Consider the following 17956-nt stretch of genomic DNA (forward strand, 5'->3'; position numbering starts at 1 on the left):
CGTGCAAATGCTCTCGTCAGGTTGGATTGTGGTCTCAAAATGATTTCCTCACCTTCCCTTTCATTAAATGCAGTCTTTTTCTCTTCTTCCTTTTTTCGAGGGTGGGGGTGGGGAGTTTGTTTATGGGGACAGCATGAGGGCCAAATGGCGCAAGAGCTGTAAATATGCAAACTCATGTGTAGCCATGCGTGAGCACACGTACACGCGTGTACGCGCACACGCACACGGCATCGCTGCCCCCGCCCCCCCTCTCCATCTGGCGAGTTGAGACTGAAAATCAGGGAGGGAAGTGAGACAAGCAAATCTTGTGCTTTCAGCAGAGTGTAAATTGGGGGCATGGAAAGCGCTTTAGTCAAAACTGCGTTGAACGTGATTGACCAATTTAGATCAAACATTTGACTCTACTACTTTGTTTACCTCACAGGATGCTGGTGTGGTGCTCCGTAATTCTATAATTCGCCCCATTTTCCAATAATAATAAAGATATCCTGAAACAATGGGACGCCATCTGTCCTGAATCCTCTTACGGTTTTAGCGTATAGTCCCCAACGCGGCCCCGTTTCAGGCAAACAAGTCCAGGGAGACCCCCCACCACAACCCCCAATAATTATCCATACCTCAAAACATTGACGAATATCAGAGACCGCAACGGCTCACGTGTCATACATGACATTTAGCGGGTGCATTTAGCCGCGGGGCTGAAACCAACACCCGCTGCGCGCCATATGTGGCCGAGTCAAAGAGGGTCATCGTTCACAATGAGCGTTTGACAAGTGAGCGACCCTGAAACCGGATCTGCAAGCATAAACAAAAGAACCGTGTTTATCTATTCTCACTGAGTGTCTTATAAGCAGACGCTCAGATGTTTACGAGCTTCTATTAGCGACTCAGAATGCGTTTTAACAGCGCGCGCTAACAGATTCTCACCGTACAATTGAATATCGGATTGCATAAATAACTCCTGTGATTAATACATTGTCCAATACACTAAAAATAGAATGAAGTGAGATAATACATACAGTATATATATATATATATATGAGGTCAATGGCAGATGCTGATTTTGACAGATGAATTTCATCTCACATTTTTCTCCCATAATCCCCAGCCGGGCCGCTCAGATTAAGAACGTGTCCAAAAGATCAGATACAGTTCTTCCTGGTTTTGGTTAACGTCACCCGTCGCGCGCACACGCACACGCACACAAACGCAGAATGCTCAAATTCTGGGCGGTACTGGCGTAAAGAGGAGTCACGCCACGTTGCTTTATAAGAACTATTCTTTCTACATGCAGACTATATTTTAGGTCACTGCGAACCAGGACCTTCATTACTTCAGTTCTTGGAACTATTACGCAATAAGACAATGTACATCATCGAGCAGTTCATAGTCAATATTTATCTAATAAAATAAATCGAAACAAAATAACGCCAACGGTGATCTGTGATCGCTAGAGTTGTCAAAATTGATCAAATAATCGATTTGTCAAATGAATCAACAACTGGTAATCGTTTGGAGCCATTTTTTTAATATTTAAAATTGTCCAAATCCTTTGATTTCAGCATACCAACAGTAATTGTTCACTGATTTCTGTAGTAGAGGTGTTTTTTTCAAGGCCGATACGATGCCGATTAATAGTAGTGAAGGAGCTCAATAACCGATATTTGAAGCGGATATTCATTTTCAGTAAAAAAAAAAAAAGGGGGGGGTGGGATATTGGTGTCAAAATGTTTTAAAATACAAATGTTAATCTTGACTTTGTTGTAATGTCTTAAAGCATTCGTGCTTATTGAACAAATTTTCAGACTTTTCAGGATTTTTAAAAAAATACTTTATTAAAAAAAAAAAAAAAGGAAACACATTTGTTTGTTTTAATGTCGAACAAAATGTATTATTAAAATTATTATAATATAATATTATTAAAATTTAAATAAATAGTCCCCTGAGATTAAAATGGTTTTAACTTTTTACCTTTTAACGGCTGTCAGATTTTAAATTTAAAAAAGGCCGATACTGATATTTGTCAAAATGCCCAATATCGGCGCAGATAATCGGCCTGGTCTATCTCTACTTTAGTCCTTCATGAAAGAAGACTGTGTTTAATCAAAATAAGCCACTTGCAAACATCTGTTTTTACTTTGGAAAACATAGTACAACATCAATAACCCTTTTTTTTTTAAATCACTATATGAATAAAAAAAAGTACGAAATGAACACCAATCACTGGTTAATAAAGAGTAACCAGGAAAAAAATGCTTTTGTAATACACTTAATGCAAAATTCAAATGAATCCGATTAGTCAATGAATCGATTGGATAATATTCAATGACATCACATCCGTTCCAACATGGCGAGGCGCATTAAAATGAAAATAGTTGGGGAGTGAGCAAACTCTCCATTTCAAGTGGACGTCTGCTGTCTTCCTGTCTTCCCACATTAGCGCGGGTTCACAGTAAGGACGCAGAAGAAAACCAGGGCACATGTTTCAAGATTTGGTACCCCCTCAACCCCCCCCCCCCCCCCCCCCCCCCCCCCCCCCCAATGTAGCAGTCTGTGGTGTCATCCTTCACACCGTAGCCGTCTGATCTCAGGACTACATGCTCTGCTGTTGCCATGGAGACACTCCATGCTGCCAATGATCGGCAGCGGTTCGACTTTCCTAGCGATGCTGTGTCAGTTGTGAAGGGGCCTCATTGCTGCGCCATTCCGCCAGGAGCTAGAAAGCAAATTAAAAAAAAATAAAAAATAAAAAAGGGGAGAGATGAAGAGAGGCTGAGTGAAAGAAATCTTATCAGCAACACGCTTTCTTCTGCCTCGGCGTCCCCGAGGGGACGGAGATGATGACGGCGAAGCGGCGTGTTGTCGAGCTTTGCGCAGGCGGAGTCGTCTTGTGAGCTGTGAATGTGGGACGTGAATGTGAAAGTGAAAGTAAAAGTAAGCCGTTCGCTGTGAATAGCTTGCTGGTCGCGGCGTTGCGAAAGGAAGGCTGCCTTTCTACAAGGCGCTGCCACAAGCGGTGTGCTTTTTATCCTCAGTGGCGACCTTTTCAATCGTCTTCCTGACACGACCATTAAGGCCATTTTGAATCTCTTCTGACGGCGGAGCTTTAAGCGCTCATCGCAAAGGTTGAGCTCAGCCTTGTGCAACCCCTCGAGATTTGTGTTTGCCCGGCATAAGAACATTTGACATGTTGGACTTCAGTTGTTGACGCGCACAAGTACCAGCTCGTGTCTCAAAAACAGCTTTAAGAGCAGAGGTGGCAAATCCAGGTTCAAAGGGAAAACGCTGCCACAGTTTGGCTTTAGCCCCAGGTGCTAGCTCCCTAGCTAGCTCCAATGGTGCTCGTTTACCTGCTAGGGAGCTAGCTAGCTAGCTAGCACCTGGGGCTAAAGTCAAACTGTGGCAGGGTTTTCTGGACCTGGATTTGCCACCTCTGCATTAGCATTGGCACAAATCGGCATTTAGCACAATCTTAATTATCTTTCCCAAGTCTATTACTTTGTCATTTCCTGCTAAATGATAGCCTACATAAAATAATAAAGCAATAACCTTTGCCCAATATTTGTCAGGGAATGAGTACTTTTGGATTCTTTTATTTATATTTTTTTGCAAAAATTCTGTATTTTGTGGCCATTATTTAACATTTTGTGCGCATGGTATACCTATTTTAGCATTAGCACAAATTGGCATTTAGCACAATTTTAATTATCTTTCCCAAGTCTATTACTTTGTCATTTCCTGCTAAATGATAGCCTACATAAAATAATAAAAAATGACCTTTGCCCAAGATTCAAGGGAATGAGTAATTTTGGAACTCATTCGCTGCCATTGACAGCTATAGACGTCAACAATTCATTTGAACTATTTCTATTTAACATTTATTCCACTTTTGTTAACAAGAGTAGGAAAACCTAAAAAAAAAAACGTTTTTATTGTACATTTAAAACAGATGTAAAATTTGCGATTAATCCTGAGTTAAGTTTTGAAGTCAAAAGTTAACGATTTTTTTTTTAAAGATTATAAAAAATTAGGGGCGTCGGGCGACTACTTTTTTTTATCGTAATTAATCGCATGACTTTACTAGTTAACTTACGATTAATCACACATTTTATATCTGTTCTAAATGTACAATAAAAATAATTCTAGGTTTTCATACCTTTGTTAACAAAAGTGGGGGAAAAAATGTTAAACGAATAGAAATAGTTCAAATGAATTTTTGACATCTGTAGCCATCAATGGCAGCGAAATAGTTAACAGCGTGTACGTGTGTGTGAGAGTGTGTATATTCAGTAGTATATGTGTGTACATCGCGATCAGGGTTTTTAATCTGCCGTGGTGGTGATGACCCAGTTCCGCCCCCCTTCCCACTCACACACTCAGCTTTCAGTCGCCAAGGAGACGTTTCACTCTCATCGCTGAATAGGATAATCCGACCATCCCTGACACACACACAATCTAAAGATGTCATCTTTTATTTCGGAAGGTGCTGTGTGGATGGAGGCCCCGCAGTCGGCGAGACAGTCGAACCTGTCGCCTAAATCGAAGCCAACTCGTCCACGATGATCCCAACTCATCATTTTTTTTTTTGCTCTCGACTGCAAATTCGAAATATCAATGTGTCTCGTAGCTCAATGACAATAGCTGACTCTTGTCGGCGCGGCGGGTTGAAACTACTCGCACCTCGCGTTCACACTCGCGCTCACACACACATCCCCCTCGCCCGACCAATCTCTCCATCTCGCAATTTATCTGACGAGCCATTAATCCCGCTGGCCCAGATTTGGTCTGCAGTCTGCTCCACATGTTGTTATGCCGTCATCCGCCCACAATCCATCCGTGACATACACACGTACGGTACGCTGGCGCCCTTGCTTGTGTCACGTGACGCACAGCCTGCCGTAAACCCCCGCACAAAGGCGCTCCCGTGTTTCTATATATTTAAGCATGAGTCACGATCGGACGGAAACGGGTGCGACATCTTCCTGGTCCTCATCATTCCTTTGTCAGGAGAATAGACAAGGCAAGCGTGCTGATTGTGCGGCATCCATATTCATATCTATTTGCCTGCCTGCATGCGTGGGCTCTCGGATCCACAACCAGCTCGCACGTGATGCGACGCCCGCCTCTGAGTTCAGTGCATTGCCCAGTCGCCATGGCAACAAGTCCTCTCGACGACCACTCGTTCCGACACATCAGAGTAGCCGTCGGGCTGGTCTTAAATTTGCTCACATGCAAGACAGGAAAAAAAAAAAAGGCAAGCAGCCTACGCAACGCGAGTTGCGAGTATCGAGGTTGAGGGGTGGATTTATTGGAAAGCGCAAAGTGAAGAGCACGCTCCGAATTTTAAACAAAAAGAGCATACGTTAAGATGTTGGTCTTATTACATCATACATGTTTGAAGATCATTGCTGAAAACGTGCAAAGGCTGACAACTAGTGAATTGTGACGAGTACGCATTAAAGGTGAAGTCAACCTTAACTCATTCACTGCCATTAACGGTTATAAACGTCTAAAAAAAACATTTTAACTTTTTCTATTAGTTTAAAAAAAAAATCGACTTTTGTTAACAAGAGTATGAAAACCTAGATTTGATAAATTGCACATTGAGAACAGATATAAAATTTGTGATTAATCGTGAGTTAACTATTGAAGTCATGCGATTTATTACGAGTAAAAAAAAAATAATCGCCTGACGCCCTAATTTTGAATGATCATCCTCTAATAACTTATTATAATTAATCGCAGGACTTAACTAGTTAACTCACGATTACTTACAAATTTTATATCTGTTTTTCATACCATTGTCAACAAAAGTGGAGAAAAAAATTAAACTAATAGAAATAGTTCAAATGAATTTTTGACATTTATAGCCGTCAATGGCAGTGAATGAGTTAAACATTTCTTGACAATATTGACATTATGATTAATATTACATTTGTGGAATATGAGTTATGCAGCAAAATCCAGCCATTTTTATCCATCTCAGGGGGAGGCCATTTTGCTACTTGCTGTCGACTGAAGATGACATCACAGTTGCTCAGGGCTCAGGCAACGGCCAATCACAGCTCACCTGTTTTGTGGAGCTGAGCTGTGATTGGTTGTCTTCTGTCTTCTGATATTGATCAAAATTGCTGGATTTTGCTGCTTAAGTCATATTCCACTAACGTAAAATTAACCAGAATACTGGGGCTGCATAGAACGTCAAGAATATTTGGGGGGTTTGACTGATTTTCTTTTTTTTAAGGCGTGGCTAAAAAGGGACCCAGCGATACACTTGGGCCCCAGCATGACTCTCTCCTGCCCCACTCGAATAAGAGCTTGAGCTCCATCGTGCACATCAGCATACTGGCATGTCTGCTTTAGAGCGCCTCATTGTCAGCTGCAAGTGTGCGCACTGCACAGAGAAAAGGTGGAAAAGCGTAGTAAAAAAAAACTTTTTTTTTTACTCAGATTGTCAAGTCTTCCTGGCAGTCAGCATTTGGACCAGGGCTTTGCGCTGGCATGGTCAATTTAGAGTGCCTCATTGTCATGGTGTGGAAAAGCCCTGTGGTGACCTGGAGGGATATATTCCAGCCACCGGAGGCTTTAAATTCTCACGACTCCAACATCTACAGTTGCGTAGGCATACGACAGATGCCGGTTTTTCCAGGTCATAGATGCGTTATTTGATTAACAGTTTAGCAGAGTGTGGTTTGGCGGCGACAATAGCGTCATGTTTGCAGTTTTTTTCCTTTTTCAGCATTCCTATTTGGTATTGTTTTTAACAACACTCTTCTCAGTGGTGTGTCAAATTTACAAGACATTTATTTTCACTTTACACTCACTTAAAAAGGCAAAATGCTGGTTCCGATTTGTCTTTTATTATTCCTGCTTCAATGCCTGTCAGGTTCAGCACTGTTTTGTAGCTCCAATGCGCCGCAGCCAACGCTCAAGAGTGGATGCAGGCGGAGTCACGTGCTGCGAAGAGCACAAAGGGTGAATTCACGATGGGGGTCAAACGGGTTGAGGAAAGAGTCGATGGATAGAAGGTGGGCGATGCAAGAAAGTGAATAGAAATAGAATTTTGGTGAACAAACAGGCCAAATGATGAGATGAAAAAAGGTTTTCAAGGACGTCCTGCAGGAAAAGGTCCTTTGCGATAAAGCGTGTTGGCGACTTCCAGTCCGTCCTTCACTTCTGAAGGCCGTAAACAGTCTGGCTGCAATATTGAAACCAGATGTTACCAAAGTCAGACAAAGACAGAGCTTGTGCTCTTCACGGGACGCGAAATATATGTCATAATTGTACTGCGGGCTTCACGCTCGCACAGCCCGCCCGTCTAATCCAAAACCAAGCAAGATGATCATTCAATGTAAATCCAATCAAGATCTCGTTTCACACGAGGAGCCGAGGATGAGGTGCCGCTCGGTGGCTGCGTGGAAACACACCATCTTCGCATCGTGTCATACACGTGACGGGTTGGAAGTCAGCAAATGTATGGACTTTAAATAATAATTCTTAAAGCGCTTGTGGCTGCCATAATCTTGATTGCTGGAATTCTGTCATCTAGTTTAAGAAGAGAGCGTCTTGCACATGCGCACTCGGTGATGAACAAAGTTTGGCCATCGCATTTTCCAAACTGTGATTATGAAAAAGAAAAAAAAACACCTATAGGGGTTTACCGAAGCGGTGAAAGCGAGCAGACTGACTGACTGAGTGGGGTTTCTTTTCCTTTAATCCTTTAAACTGATTAACAGAGATGCACAATAGTCAAGCAAGGCGCATTACGTAGAGCGTGCACACAGGCGCAAAGCTTCCTGCAGCCAACACCGTGACAAAGTGAAACGCAGCACACACAACAACGCAAGTCTGAAACTGACCTGATTTCTTGTGTGCTTACTTTAAAAAAAAAATAAAATCCCCCTCCCCAACGTGCCCATTTTTGTTCTATGCGCACCTGGAAGTCATGAAAAAAAGTGGCATGAAAACAATCCAAGTTGAAGGCCACATGTGGTATGATGGGGAGGCGGGTTTGGGTGATGGTAACATCATGTAAGCAATTGGACGACCAGTTTTGGTAAAGAGAGGGCTGGGGTCTGTGACGTGTTGGTGAGAGCACTGGCCAACAGGGGGCGCCAAAACACGGGGAATCATGTTCAGTTATTGATTTATTTTTACTAGTCATTCTATAAATGGAAAAACTATCATACAGTATATATATACATATATATATATATATATATATTATATGCATATACATATACATTATATATATATATATATATATATATATATATATATATATATATATATATATATATATATATGTATATTATATACTCATACTCTTAACAAAAGTGGAGAAAAAATTAAACTAATAGAAATAGTTCAAATTAATTTTTGACATTTATAGCAGTCAATGGCAGTGAATGAGTTAAACATTTCTTGACAATATTGACATTATGATTAATATTACATTTGTGGAATATGAGTTATGCAGCAAAATTCAGCCATTTTTATCCATCTCAGGGGGAGGCCATTTTGCTACTTGCTGTCGACTGAAGATGACATCACAGTTGCTCAGGCAACGTCCAATCACAGCTCACCTGTTTTGTGAAGCTCAGCTGTGATTGGTTGTCTTCTGTCTTCTGATATTGATCAAAACTGCTGGATTTTGCTGCTTAAGTCATATTCCACTAACGTAAAATGAACCAGAATACTGGGGCTGCATAGAACGTCAAGAATATTTGGGGGGTTTGACTTCCCCTTTAAATTATTTTCTTTTTTTAAGGCATGGCTAAAAAGGGACCCAGCGATAAACTTGGGCCCCAGCATGACTCTCCCCTTCCCCACTCGAATAATATATATATATATATATATTTTTATATATATATATATATATATATATATATATATACAATTATTATTTGTTGTGTTTACATCTGGTTCGCTTTTTTTAATAGTCAATAAAAATACTATTATACATGAGATATTGTGTTACAATTCAAATACAGTAGTGGAAAATTCTTATAAACTTAAACTTTACATCACTGTTAAATAAACATGTAAATTATTAACACCCAAATTACAAATTAGACCTTATTAAACTGCTTATTTGCATCTGCTAATCAACATTTCACTGTAGAGTTGTAGCTAATCAAATTATTATTTTTTTAATAGTAAAAATTTTTTTTAGCCAATGTGACTATTAAGTTTCTAATGTCATATCTTAAAGGGCAATATTACAATACTTATGATTTTATTGAATACCTGTATATAGAAAATGGATGCATCCTTGGTTGAATGGATAAAGAATATAGGACCGTTGGCATGTTAATGGCATTCTCCATTATATGTTAGCATTACGCTAGGTAGCCTTTCTTGAGGCACCATTGTTTGGTTGTTTTAAACCATCAACATGTAATTATCTTTGTTTTAAGAGTGACCTGAGAGTGATATAATACAACTTGAAGCCTCTTTATTTGATAACTTGTTCACTGCCACCATGCAGAGCTTATCTTTCAAGTTTGCGCTCGCAAGTCAAATGAAAATTATGGCTGAATGACATTTTGTTCTCAGGGCACCACTGTACCTGAAATAACTTGAAGTATAACTTTTAGGTATTTGTACTTTGTCCCACTACTTCAAATAATGCATCTACCTTCTTGATCGCGTGTCCTGTTCACGGTCACGGATGCAGGAGCTGACTTGGCAGCGTACACTGATGACATATTACATGTTTGGCTAACAAATCAGGACAAACGTCTTATCTTACCTACTCTATGTAAAGCGCTCACAGCCAACTAAAGAAAATATTGTTTCCTATGGACACATTTGTGCTTTTCTCAAGGACTAGTGACTGTTTTGGTTAATTTATCTGCGCTGTATTTTAGGTGGCTCTTGAGTTAGACCTCCAACTGTATGACATGACAAAAGTAGCAAGGTGTACAATCACATTCTACAAAGACTTTATTAGAAAGACAATTCAAAGTCAAAAGACAGCAAACATACGTACCTGCCTACAGATGTATTTATTTTTTTACTAAAAGCGTTTTCAAATGTTGACTATTGCTTATCTTGAAATGTATCGTCCCAACATCACTTTAGACAAACTCCTGTCATATTAAGTCTCTTGAAAAACATCTCTTATTTTCTGGCCATTTGTCTGCAAAAGTCTTCCATTTTTAATATGCCAAATGGAAGAAGAAAAAAACCCTCCACGGACTGAGTGCTAAAGTTTGAGGGGAATAACAGGCCAATACTTGGGTTGCTTGAGGTCACAGTTTCTGTCAAAAGTGAGCTGCATCGCCGTCTCCATGGCCAGGATCTTGGCTGCGTCCTCGCCGTACAGTTTCTTCATCTCGGCCGCGCGCCTCTCACCCGGCCGCTCCGAGGGCGGGGCCACGCTGGCTTGTCGGGAGGCGCGGCCGCGCAGGTCCTGATCGGCGGGGACGTAGTTGTCCTGTTGCTCGGCCTCTAGTTGTTGCTGCCTCCCTGCGGGGAAAGCAAGGTGAACACAAGTGAACCGATGCTTATTGCGCAGGGGGGGTTGTTCAAGACCCAAAGGCCAGGATTCTTGGATAAGTTCTACACCTCCAAAATGATTTTGACACATTTGTACTACATTAAAACTAGAGCTGGCTGAACAATTCCGAAATATAATCTAATTGAGATTTTTTTTTTCCCACCCTCGATATTTAAATTGCTCAACCCTAGTAGTGAGCAACATACAGTAACACATCCACTTACTTAATTCCTCTCTGTGTTTCTCCGTCTGGGCAAAATACTGCCGAAGCTCCTCGCTGATCTCCATGTTACTGACGTCGCATTCGATCTCACTGTCGGAGCTACTCTCCCCTTCTTCGCTGTCACTTTGGCGCGCGCGCCAGTCTGCGTAGCGCGCTGGCTGGCGGCGGTGGTCGATGGGGCCGTAAGCAGCCTCTAAGGCCTTCTGGTAGGCCCGCCTGTGCCTCTGGTGCCAGGCCATCGCCTGCTGGTAGTGCTGCCAGTATCGACTGTACACGGGGCTGGAAAACCAGGACATTTGAGCGCTTGTGTCCTCCTGTCAAAAAGGAAACAAATATGACTTCAGCATTGCCATTCATGGCAGTTGAGGTTAACACGAGGCGCAAGCTGACTGCAAGCTTACAAAGAAGTAACAACGGATAAATCGTGGATATTGCAGATATCTGTAGTTTACTTGATATCTGTACTTTCTACTACGTACTTTGTCAAAATAGTCTTGTTGCTTCTTTTTTAACCTGTGCAGATGACGGCATGACATCACACCAGGGAGCGGTGACAGTGCTGACAAAGGCTGTTAGCTAAGAGAACTTCATATATGTTTTCTGAACATGAAAAATGTGATGAATACAATAGATCACTTTTTTTGCCCACTGGGAGAAAAAAAACGTGTGAATCACAGACTTCTACAGTATTGGTACTGTTGGAAATCATTTCTCTGATTTCTGCGTGTTCAAATAAAATTCAAAGTTGAAGTCTCGTGGAGAAGTTTTGCTAGCTTTATTTCAGAGTCTGAAAGGCATCTCTAGAACCCGGCTCAAATAGCCCTGGTCCCAGAAGTGTAACATTCTCAAACAACACTCACCCATATATACCTAACAGTTCCCACCCCCTTTATTGATAAGAAGTACATTTTGCCCTTCCAGGCATAGCCCAACCCATGTGGCACATCCTGTCAAAACAAGAGTCTTAAAGTCTACACATCCCCCAGTTTTATCTTTATTTCAGGAGGTGTCTTGATCAACTCAAAGGACGTGGGTAAAACACCCGGCCCCCACCACGTCCTTAACAGATGTGAGGTAAATAATTGGCTTCCTAGATAAACAATTGAACTCTGTAGCAGCTTCGCACCAGAGACTCCCGCATATCTGTCCTGTAGATTCCGACACCCCTTATTCAGATTAAGCCAGACACCTCACTTCCTTAGGGGGAAAGAAAACAGACCACAGTCTAACTAACATATGGGGAACAGTTGTATTTATCTAACTAAAATCAAAAACACTTTGAAGAATATATATTGAAACAGAAAAACAATGTTAATAATCCAACAGTACATACAGTATGTTCACTTGATTGCTATGAACAGTATTTTAATGTTAGAAACAAACCCACTCATTTTCTGCAGGAAAATTGTGCTCACTGTTTGGAACACAACTTTGTAACTACAACATAAAGAGCACTTATACATCATTTCTATCTAGGAATCATCTGATTTAAAGTTCCTGATTTCCTTGTTTTTATTGTATTTCAATATGTAATTATGATGGTAATTGACAAAAGCCCAAGTTTACATTAATTCACAAAATTATTAGTTATTATGATTTGGGAATTGGAAATAGAATAGAATAAAATATTATTGTCACAGTTAGGCATCTCACAATTATTGACCTTAGCCTAAGGTGTTGTGATGGCAGTGGGCTTCACAAAATGTTCAGATTTCAATTTAGAACCTGGCACTCTTAAGTTTTGGGAATGACTGGATAGTGTTTGATTGAAAGCATTAGCAGATAATGTGCAAATTGCAATTATGTCAGTCAGTTTTCCTAAATCCAAAGAAATGTTAATGGAATTTTTATTTTTTTACATGCTTTCATCCAGGCCAGGCAAAGGATATGAAAACGTATTCATGTTTGAGAGGTTGAAATAAGAGGATTTGGACTTGGACAAACCTCATTTCCTTTCTAGTTTGTGTGTAACAAGCTTTCTGGCAAGAATGATGATTTACTTCACGTTTTCCCTCAGTCTTGACTCAAGACTGAGAGAAAAAACAATGTCAAGACTCTTGACGTTGGGCATTTAAATAACTGTCCACGTCTCGTCACTGCAAAGGAGCAGTTTGCTCATAAACTTCAGTCTCGACGGCTCCGCCCCTTTCAGGCAACCATGCTGCATTTGCCACTTACCATGTGTGCTCTTCAGTGTCTCACAAGTAACATCCACAGCAGTCAGCAGGATCTGAAAGAGTAATTTTGAAAGAGAAATGAGCAACGAGCAAAGGAAGACCGACACAAATGAGATGCGGAAGAGCACGTTAGCATGGCTGCTACACTACCTAACAGAGCGACGACCAGTTAGCAATGGGCGCTAGCATTTTCCAAACAAAGACGCCGGCTTTTCGCTTGTTATCTAGAAGTATACAAAATATATAGGAGGTAAGTTTTTGCTGAATAACACCGAGGTGACTCGCCCCGAGTAACTCACATTTCACAATCTTGAGTTCGACGTTTTACCCTTCGTTTGACAACATTTCCCAGCAGCCTTTGCAAAGCGACCGATCGCCCGGAAGTCGGTAACGCCGCTCGGTGGTTGTTATGTGAACATCTTGGTGTAATAGCTTTAACGTTCTGTTATTATTATTATGTATTTTTAGAACTCGTGAAAATGAATATCTATCAAAGAAGAGGACAAAATCAGGTGTGTGAGGGAAGTTTTTTTTTTTTTTTTTTTTACGATTAACCTGTGCTTTGTAGACTAAAATATAATAAAAAATAGAAACAAATAAGAAGAATATCACGCACTGTCTAGTACGGCACACACAGTTGAGTCTGTAATGGTCGTCAGAGAAATTTTCGTTTTCGTGTCACACAGGCTTTTTGTCCAGACAGACGGGGACCGAAGTTAAGTTAGCTTCAATTTGGTATCGTCTATTTTGGCAACACAAAACATTCCAAACGTCAGTTATGGCGAGGGATGCTTCACACTGGTGTGGCGATGGTGGTCAGAACAGAAGTGAAACACTTTTGACGACATTTCTGGGTCATGCTTTGGCTTGAGGCTCAAAGCTTTTCACCGTTTTTAGAGGAAACGCAAAGAGACAGCTGTGCTTCCATAAAAAGTTGTTAAAATGGTCGCGGAAATTAACACAGTTAAATGTCAGTTTCTTACTTTGACCATGTTTTATATAGTTTATTGATATAAATTATTAAAATCGGTTGTATAACACAGTTCACTTACGGTCAGTTTCGTTTTCGGTTGTGATGCATTTAAATGCTCGAAATCGAAAGGGTGCGCCCTTCTGCAGCAAAATGTGGAGGCAGTTGTTTCTCGTCACTTGCTTGCTTCTGAACGGTAAGTGGCTTGCTCAAAATCGGCAAGGTTTGTGCACATGGTGCACATGCATGTAATGTTTTGACCGTTTGCAGGATATGGGCTTTTTTATTTTATTTTTTTATTGCAACTGCTTTGTGTTTCAGGTGCCAGCCCGCAGATCATAACTGGTTTTGGAGACACAACAGTGGAATATGGCGAGGATGCATACTACAAATGCGAGCTGCAGAAGCAGAACGGTAATTTACAAACAAGTGAGGGCGTGGACCGGTTGGAGAAACACAACAACCAAATGTTTGCATTCTGTGTGGGGCGGGTTTTATTGGCATCTTGTACAACAACATTTAATGCTGGTCTTTTTCTACATGCATGGACAATAATCTACCGCCATTTATTGGTTTGTTGTTTGGACAACAAAAAGAAGCTGCACATTTTATGCAGACAACCACAAACCATTCCGAAACCTGTTTGTAAACAAACAGCAATGAAAATTGGCTGAGTGACCAAACTGGTGCATAACACGCCTCTGACCCAAGTCAGTCTGTCAAGCTATTGCAGAAAATGTTTTGTTGCACTTTTTTTAGTCACTTTAAATTGCTCAAAGACTTTCTGAATCTTTTGAAAGATTTTGCGAGGCCCACAGAATATTGTGTTCTATTGCTATAAAAACGTGTAACCCACCAAAAGGTTAGAGTTTCTCCTTTCATCAGGAAAAAAAAGTATATTTCTATCTGTTTCCGTTTTGCTGCAATTAGCATGAGAATATAGCTAAGTTTCATCATTATTCACGAATCTGTTTAAAACAGTGGGGAAAAGAGCCTTTTTCAACATGGCCCTGGTTGATCTCTTGTACTCTGCTGCCACTCATTGCTTTAAGACGGGGATGGCAAACTGCGGTCCCCGAGGGCCGGAGTCCTTCAGGTTTTAGAGGTTTCCCTACTCGGAACTGCAGCTGATTCCATTTCACAGGATCGTTGTCAGGCTTACGCAGAGATTGCTGATGAGCTGATCAGGAATCAGCTGTGTTGAAGAAGGGAAATATCCAAGACCCGCAGGACCCCGGATCTCGCCATCCCTGCTTTAAGCGTTCTCTTCAGTTCAGAGGCTTCTGTATGCTCTAGCATAAACAAACATAAAACAAGCATAAACATGTTTATAAAAAATTAAAAAATATTTAAAATTGAACATTTTGATACGTTTTTGGAAGCAAATGATCAATTCTTAAATATCAATGGCATGATTAAAAACTCCATAAACAAATTCCAAATTAAATTTTGCGGAGGCAGTAACTGGTTAAATAATTCAATAATTGTAAAAAGTCTTAAAGTCCAATAAGTCAGGTCTTTTCATTAACGTAAGAAAAGAATAAGGTACAAAAAAATAGCCTTTAAAATTATATTTTCTTATGAATTTGTGAGAAAAGGGAGATATTAAAATAATCGATTCGTTAACAATTTTTTTCAAACCCAGCCCTAAAAGCTACCCTTGCACTACGTAAAGACTCTGCGCTTATATTTCACATCGTCATTTATCATAATAGTGCAACACAAGTGTAGCTCATACTACCGGAGACAAATTCCTTGTGTGTGTGTTTTTTTTTCATACTTGGCCAATCAAAATGATTCTGACTCTTGTCTCAAGAAGACACCGTCTAAAATCAGCTGATGTGTGTAATCCGTTTCCCTCGTGTCCTCTCGGCCTCGTCCCAGGCGTGCACCAGGTGACGTGGCAGAAGCTTCTGCGGGATCATTCCATTGAGAATGTAGCGTCCTACAGCAAGCCGTTTGGGCAGCACGTCAACGAGCCTTACCGGGGGAAAGTGATTCTCAGTGAGACGTCCCTCAGCTCAGCGTCCCTCACCATCAAGAACGTCACGTGGGCAGACGAATGTTGCTACATCTGCATCTTCAACGTGTACCGGGAGGAATCCAAAAGGAAGCGCACCTGCCTCACCGTGCAAGGTAAAAAACTCCAAGAAAGACGATTCACGGTGTCACCGGCGTGACTCGTTCACATTTTGTAGGAATATCTGAGGTGAAAGCAGAGGCACGCCCTCCCGACAAGGGGCTTGCGGATGGAAACGCGACCGTTGTGTTCAGCTGCTCCGCCACCGGGAAACCAGCACCCAGCATCCGCTGGCGCTTCTTGCCCAACCGCACCGTTTCTCACCAGACGGCGAGCGCGACGGTAGACAACCGCGACCGCACGTTCACCAGCAGTCGCAATGTCACCTTGCATTTGGCTGCGAGTTGGAACGGACACGCAGAGTGCGTGGTGCAGAGCGGCGGTCGGGGAGAAAAGATGGCGACGGTCCCTTTTTCCTGGGATCCTGGCACGGAGGAGGCGGTGGCGGATGAGGGGGCTGGTGGGTGCCGGTATGCCCTTAAAGCTTGAATGACGTGCACGTTCAAGTGCACCCTTGTGGTGAATGCCTATATGTGTTTTTTAATGACGGGTGATTTACGTGAATGCCTCTGATTTCGTCTGCCGTAGTTTTCGTACGATTCAGTTTTCAGCAACTTTTTTCGTTGATTTTTTTTCTCTCTCTCAGTTTTCATGCACACACTTAGTTTTCGTATAAAAAAGCGCGACCTGGCCATTTGTTTACTGGAATCCATATAACGTGCCATTTGTTTGTGACTTGAGTGAGATGGCTTTTTGTACGTTCAAAGCATTTTGTAAGTTGTGTAAAAAGGTTCAACCGACTGTCAAACTGATTGCACAATGCAAGCTTCTTTCTTTTTCTCCTTCTTTCTTTCTTTCTTTTTCTCTTTCTTTCCTTCTTTCTTTTTCTCCTTTTTTTCTTTCCTTCTTTTTCTCTTTCTTTCCTTCTTTCCTTCTTTCTCTTTCTTTCTGTCTTTCACATTCTTTCTTTTCCTTTCTTTCTTTCTTTCTTTCTTTAGCTGTATTTAGCTCTCTTTCTTTCACAACCGAAAGCAATAACAAGACTGACTGCTCGTAAACAACTCGTGTCATAATGAAAGTGAAGTCCGAGTTTCTCTTTCACATTCAAGTACTTGTAGCCTATATTTGCACACTGTATTCAAAATCATAACATCAAAAAAAGTCAAATTTATAAAATGTGTTAATACTTGCAAGATAATTTATATCAAACACAAACTCAAACATGCAAGTGTTTTGGGTTTGGCCTGGCCACATAACAAACATGAACTCATTTCCTGGCAGCCCTCCCAGTTGACATTTATAGATGTCTGATATGCAATTCGTAGACCCAACACCAAAACATTGTATATGCACTCCCTGGTAAAATTATTATTACAGTGAGACATCAGAAGATAAATATTTAATCTTAACGGGGGGAGCTACAAAATGATTGGCAGTTCCGCGGATTCACTTTATTAAGCCGAAAGAAAAACAATGGGCTCGGCGCCATTACACGTTACAATCAAAAGAAAACATTCACTACCAAAAAAAAGAAGAAGAAAAGTGCTTCACATGCACACAAAAAAACAAAGAAGCGCCACCCTGTGGCGCGGTGCCACACTGCCGATTATTACAATATATTTGCTTTGTAAAGACAAATGCCATTTTTTTTAACAGCCTAATCCTTTTTCTTCGGCTCTCTGTAAAGGGCTGGCAAATCGGACCTCATTTTCTTCCTGTTTTGATTTGTAATAGAATGTGTAATGATCCCAATGCAACGCTAATATGAAAACAACTTGCCGTGTGTTTTGTTTTAACAGGCAGAGGACTGCCTAAAACGAGCGAAACTATTCTGGTGGCTGTTGCGGCTGTTGCGGTTATTGCGGCGCTTGTGTTGGCGATAGTTGTCAGCATTGCACGAACCCGAAGAGGTGAGTTCTACCAGTTCTCTCCATTCCGTATGAAAATGCTGTGATATGACGTTGCTTAGCAGAAGCGTCCTTAATACTGAGATTTTTCAACG

General features: G+C 41.2%; 2 protein-coding genes across 7 annotated transcripts in view; one reads left to right on the forward strand and one right to left on the reverse strand.

Moving 5' to 3' along the window:
- Positions 1-6786: 6786 nt before the first annotated feature.
- gemin8 (gem (nuclear organelle) associated protein 8) lies at positions 6787-14065 on the reverse strand. Of its 4 annotated transcripts, XR_015094042.1 has the most exons (6): positions 13204-13304; positions 13055-13128; positions 12906-12957; positions 10729-11041; positions 9995-10473; positions 6787-7198 (listed from the first exon to the last, which is right to left on the reverse strand). XR_015094042.1 is itself a non-coding variant. In XM_086067997.1 (5 exons), exons 3-5 carry the CDS (start codon positions 12906-12908, stop codon positions 10211-10213), a joined length of 579 nt encoding a protein of 192 aa, XP_085924123.1. In that variant the 5' UTR covers positions 12909-12957; positions 13055-13128; positions 13204-13304; the 3' UTR covers positions 9931-10210. The 4 variants fall into 4 exon arrangements, 3 of the variants coding, with proteins under 3 accessions (XP_085924123.1, XP_085924125.1, XP_085924124.1); XM_086067997.1 differs by lacking the exon at positions 6787-7198 and having other exon boundaries at positions 9931-10473; XM_086067999.1 differs by lacking the exons at positions 6787-7198; positions 13055-13128; positions 13204-13304 and adding an exon at positions 13957-14065 and having other exon boundaries at positions 9931-10473.
- Positions 13434-17956, forward strand: part of LOC147179965 (OX-2 membrane glycoprotein-like) — a 22143-nt gene continuing 17620 nt past the window's right edge. Inside the window, exons 1-5 of one of the 3 annotated variants that reach the window (XM_086067993.1) lie at positions 13434-14070; positions 14196-14303; positions 15759-16010; positions 16073-16414; positions 17754-17864. In XM_086067993.1, the coding sequence (XP_085924119.1) occupies positions 13980-14070; positions 14196-14303; positions 15759-16010; positions 16073-16414; positions 17754-17864 (904 nt within the window). In that variant the 5' untranslated portion in view covers positions 13434-13979. Of the gene's footprint in view, positions 14071-14195; positions 14304-15758; positions 16011-16072; positions 16415-17751; positions 17865-17956 lie in introns of those variants that run through there. The other 2 variants (XM_086067994.1, XM_086067992.1) reach the window with 2 other exon arrangements.

This window comes from Leptonotus elevatus, chromosome 2, assembly GCF_054856555.1.
Source record: "Leptonotus elevatus isolate MCC_2025b chromosome 2, RoL_Lele_1.0, whole genome shotgun sequence".
NCBI lineage: Eukaryota > Metazoa > Chordata > Actinopteri > Syngnathiformes > Syngnathidae > Leptonotus > Leptonotus elevatus.

Excerpts from the sequence above, each read along its gene's own strand:
- gemin8 (XM_086067999.1), bottom strand. Across the intron at positions 10,474-10,728 it reads GAAACACAGAGAGGAATTAA|GGAGGCAGCAACAACTAGAG; the intron begins GTAAGTGGATGT and ends CTTTCCCCGCAG.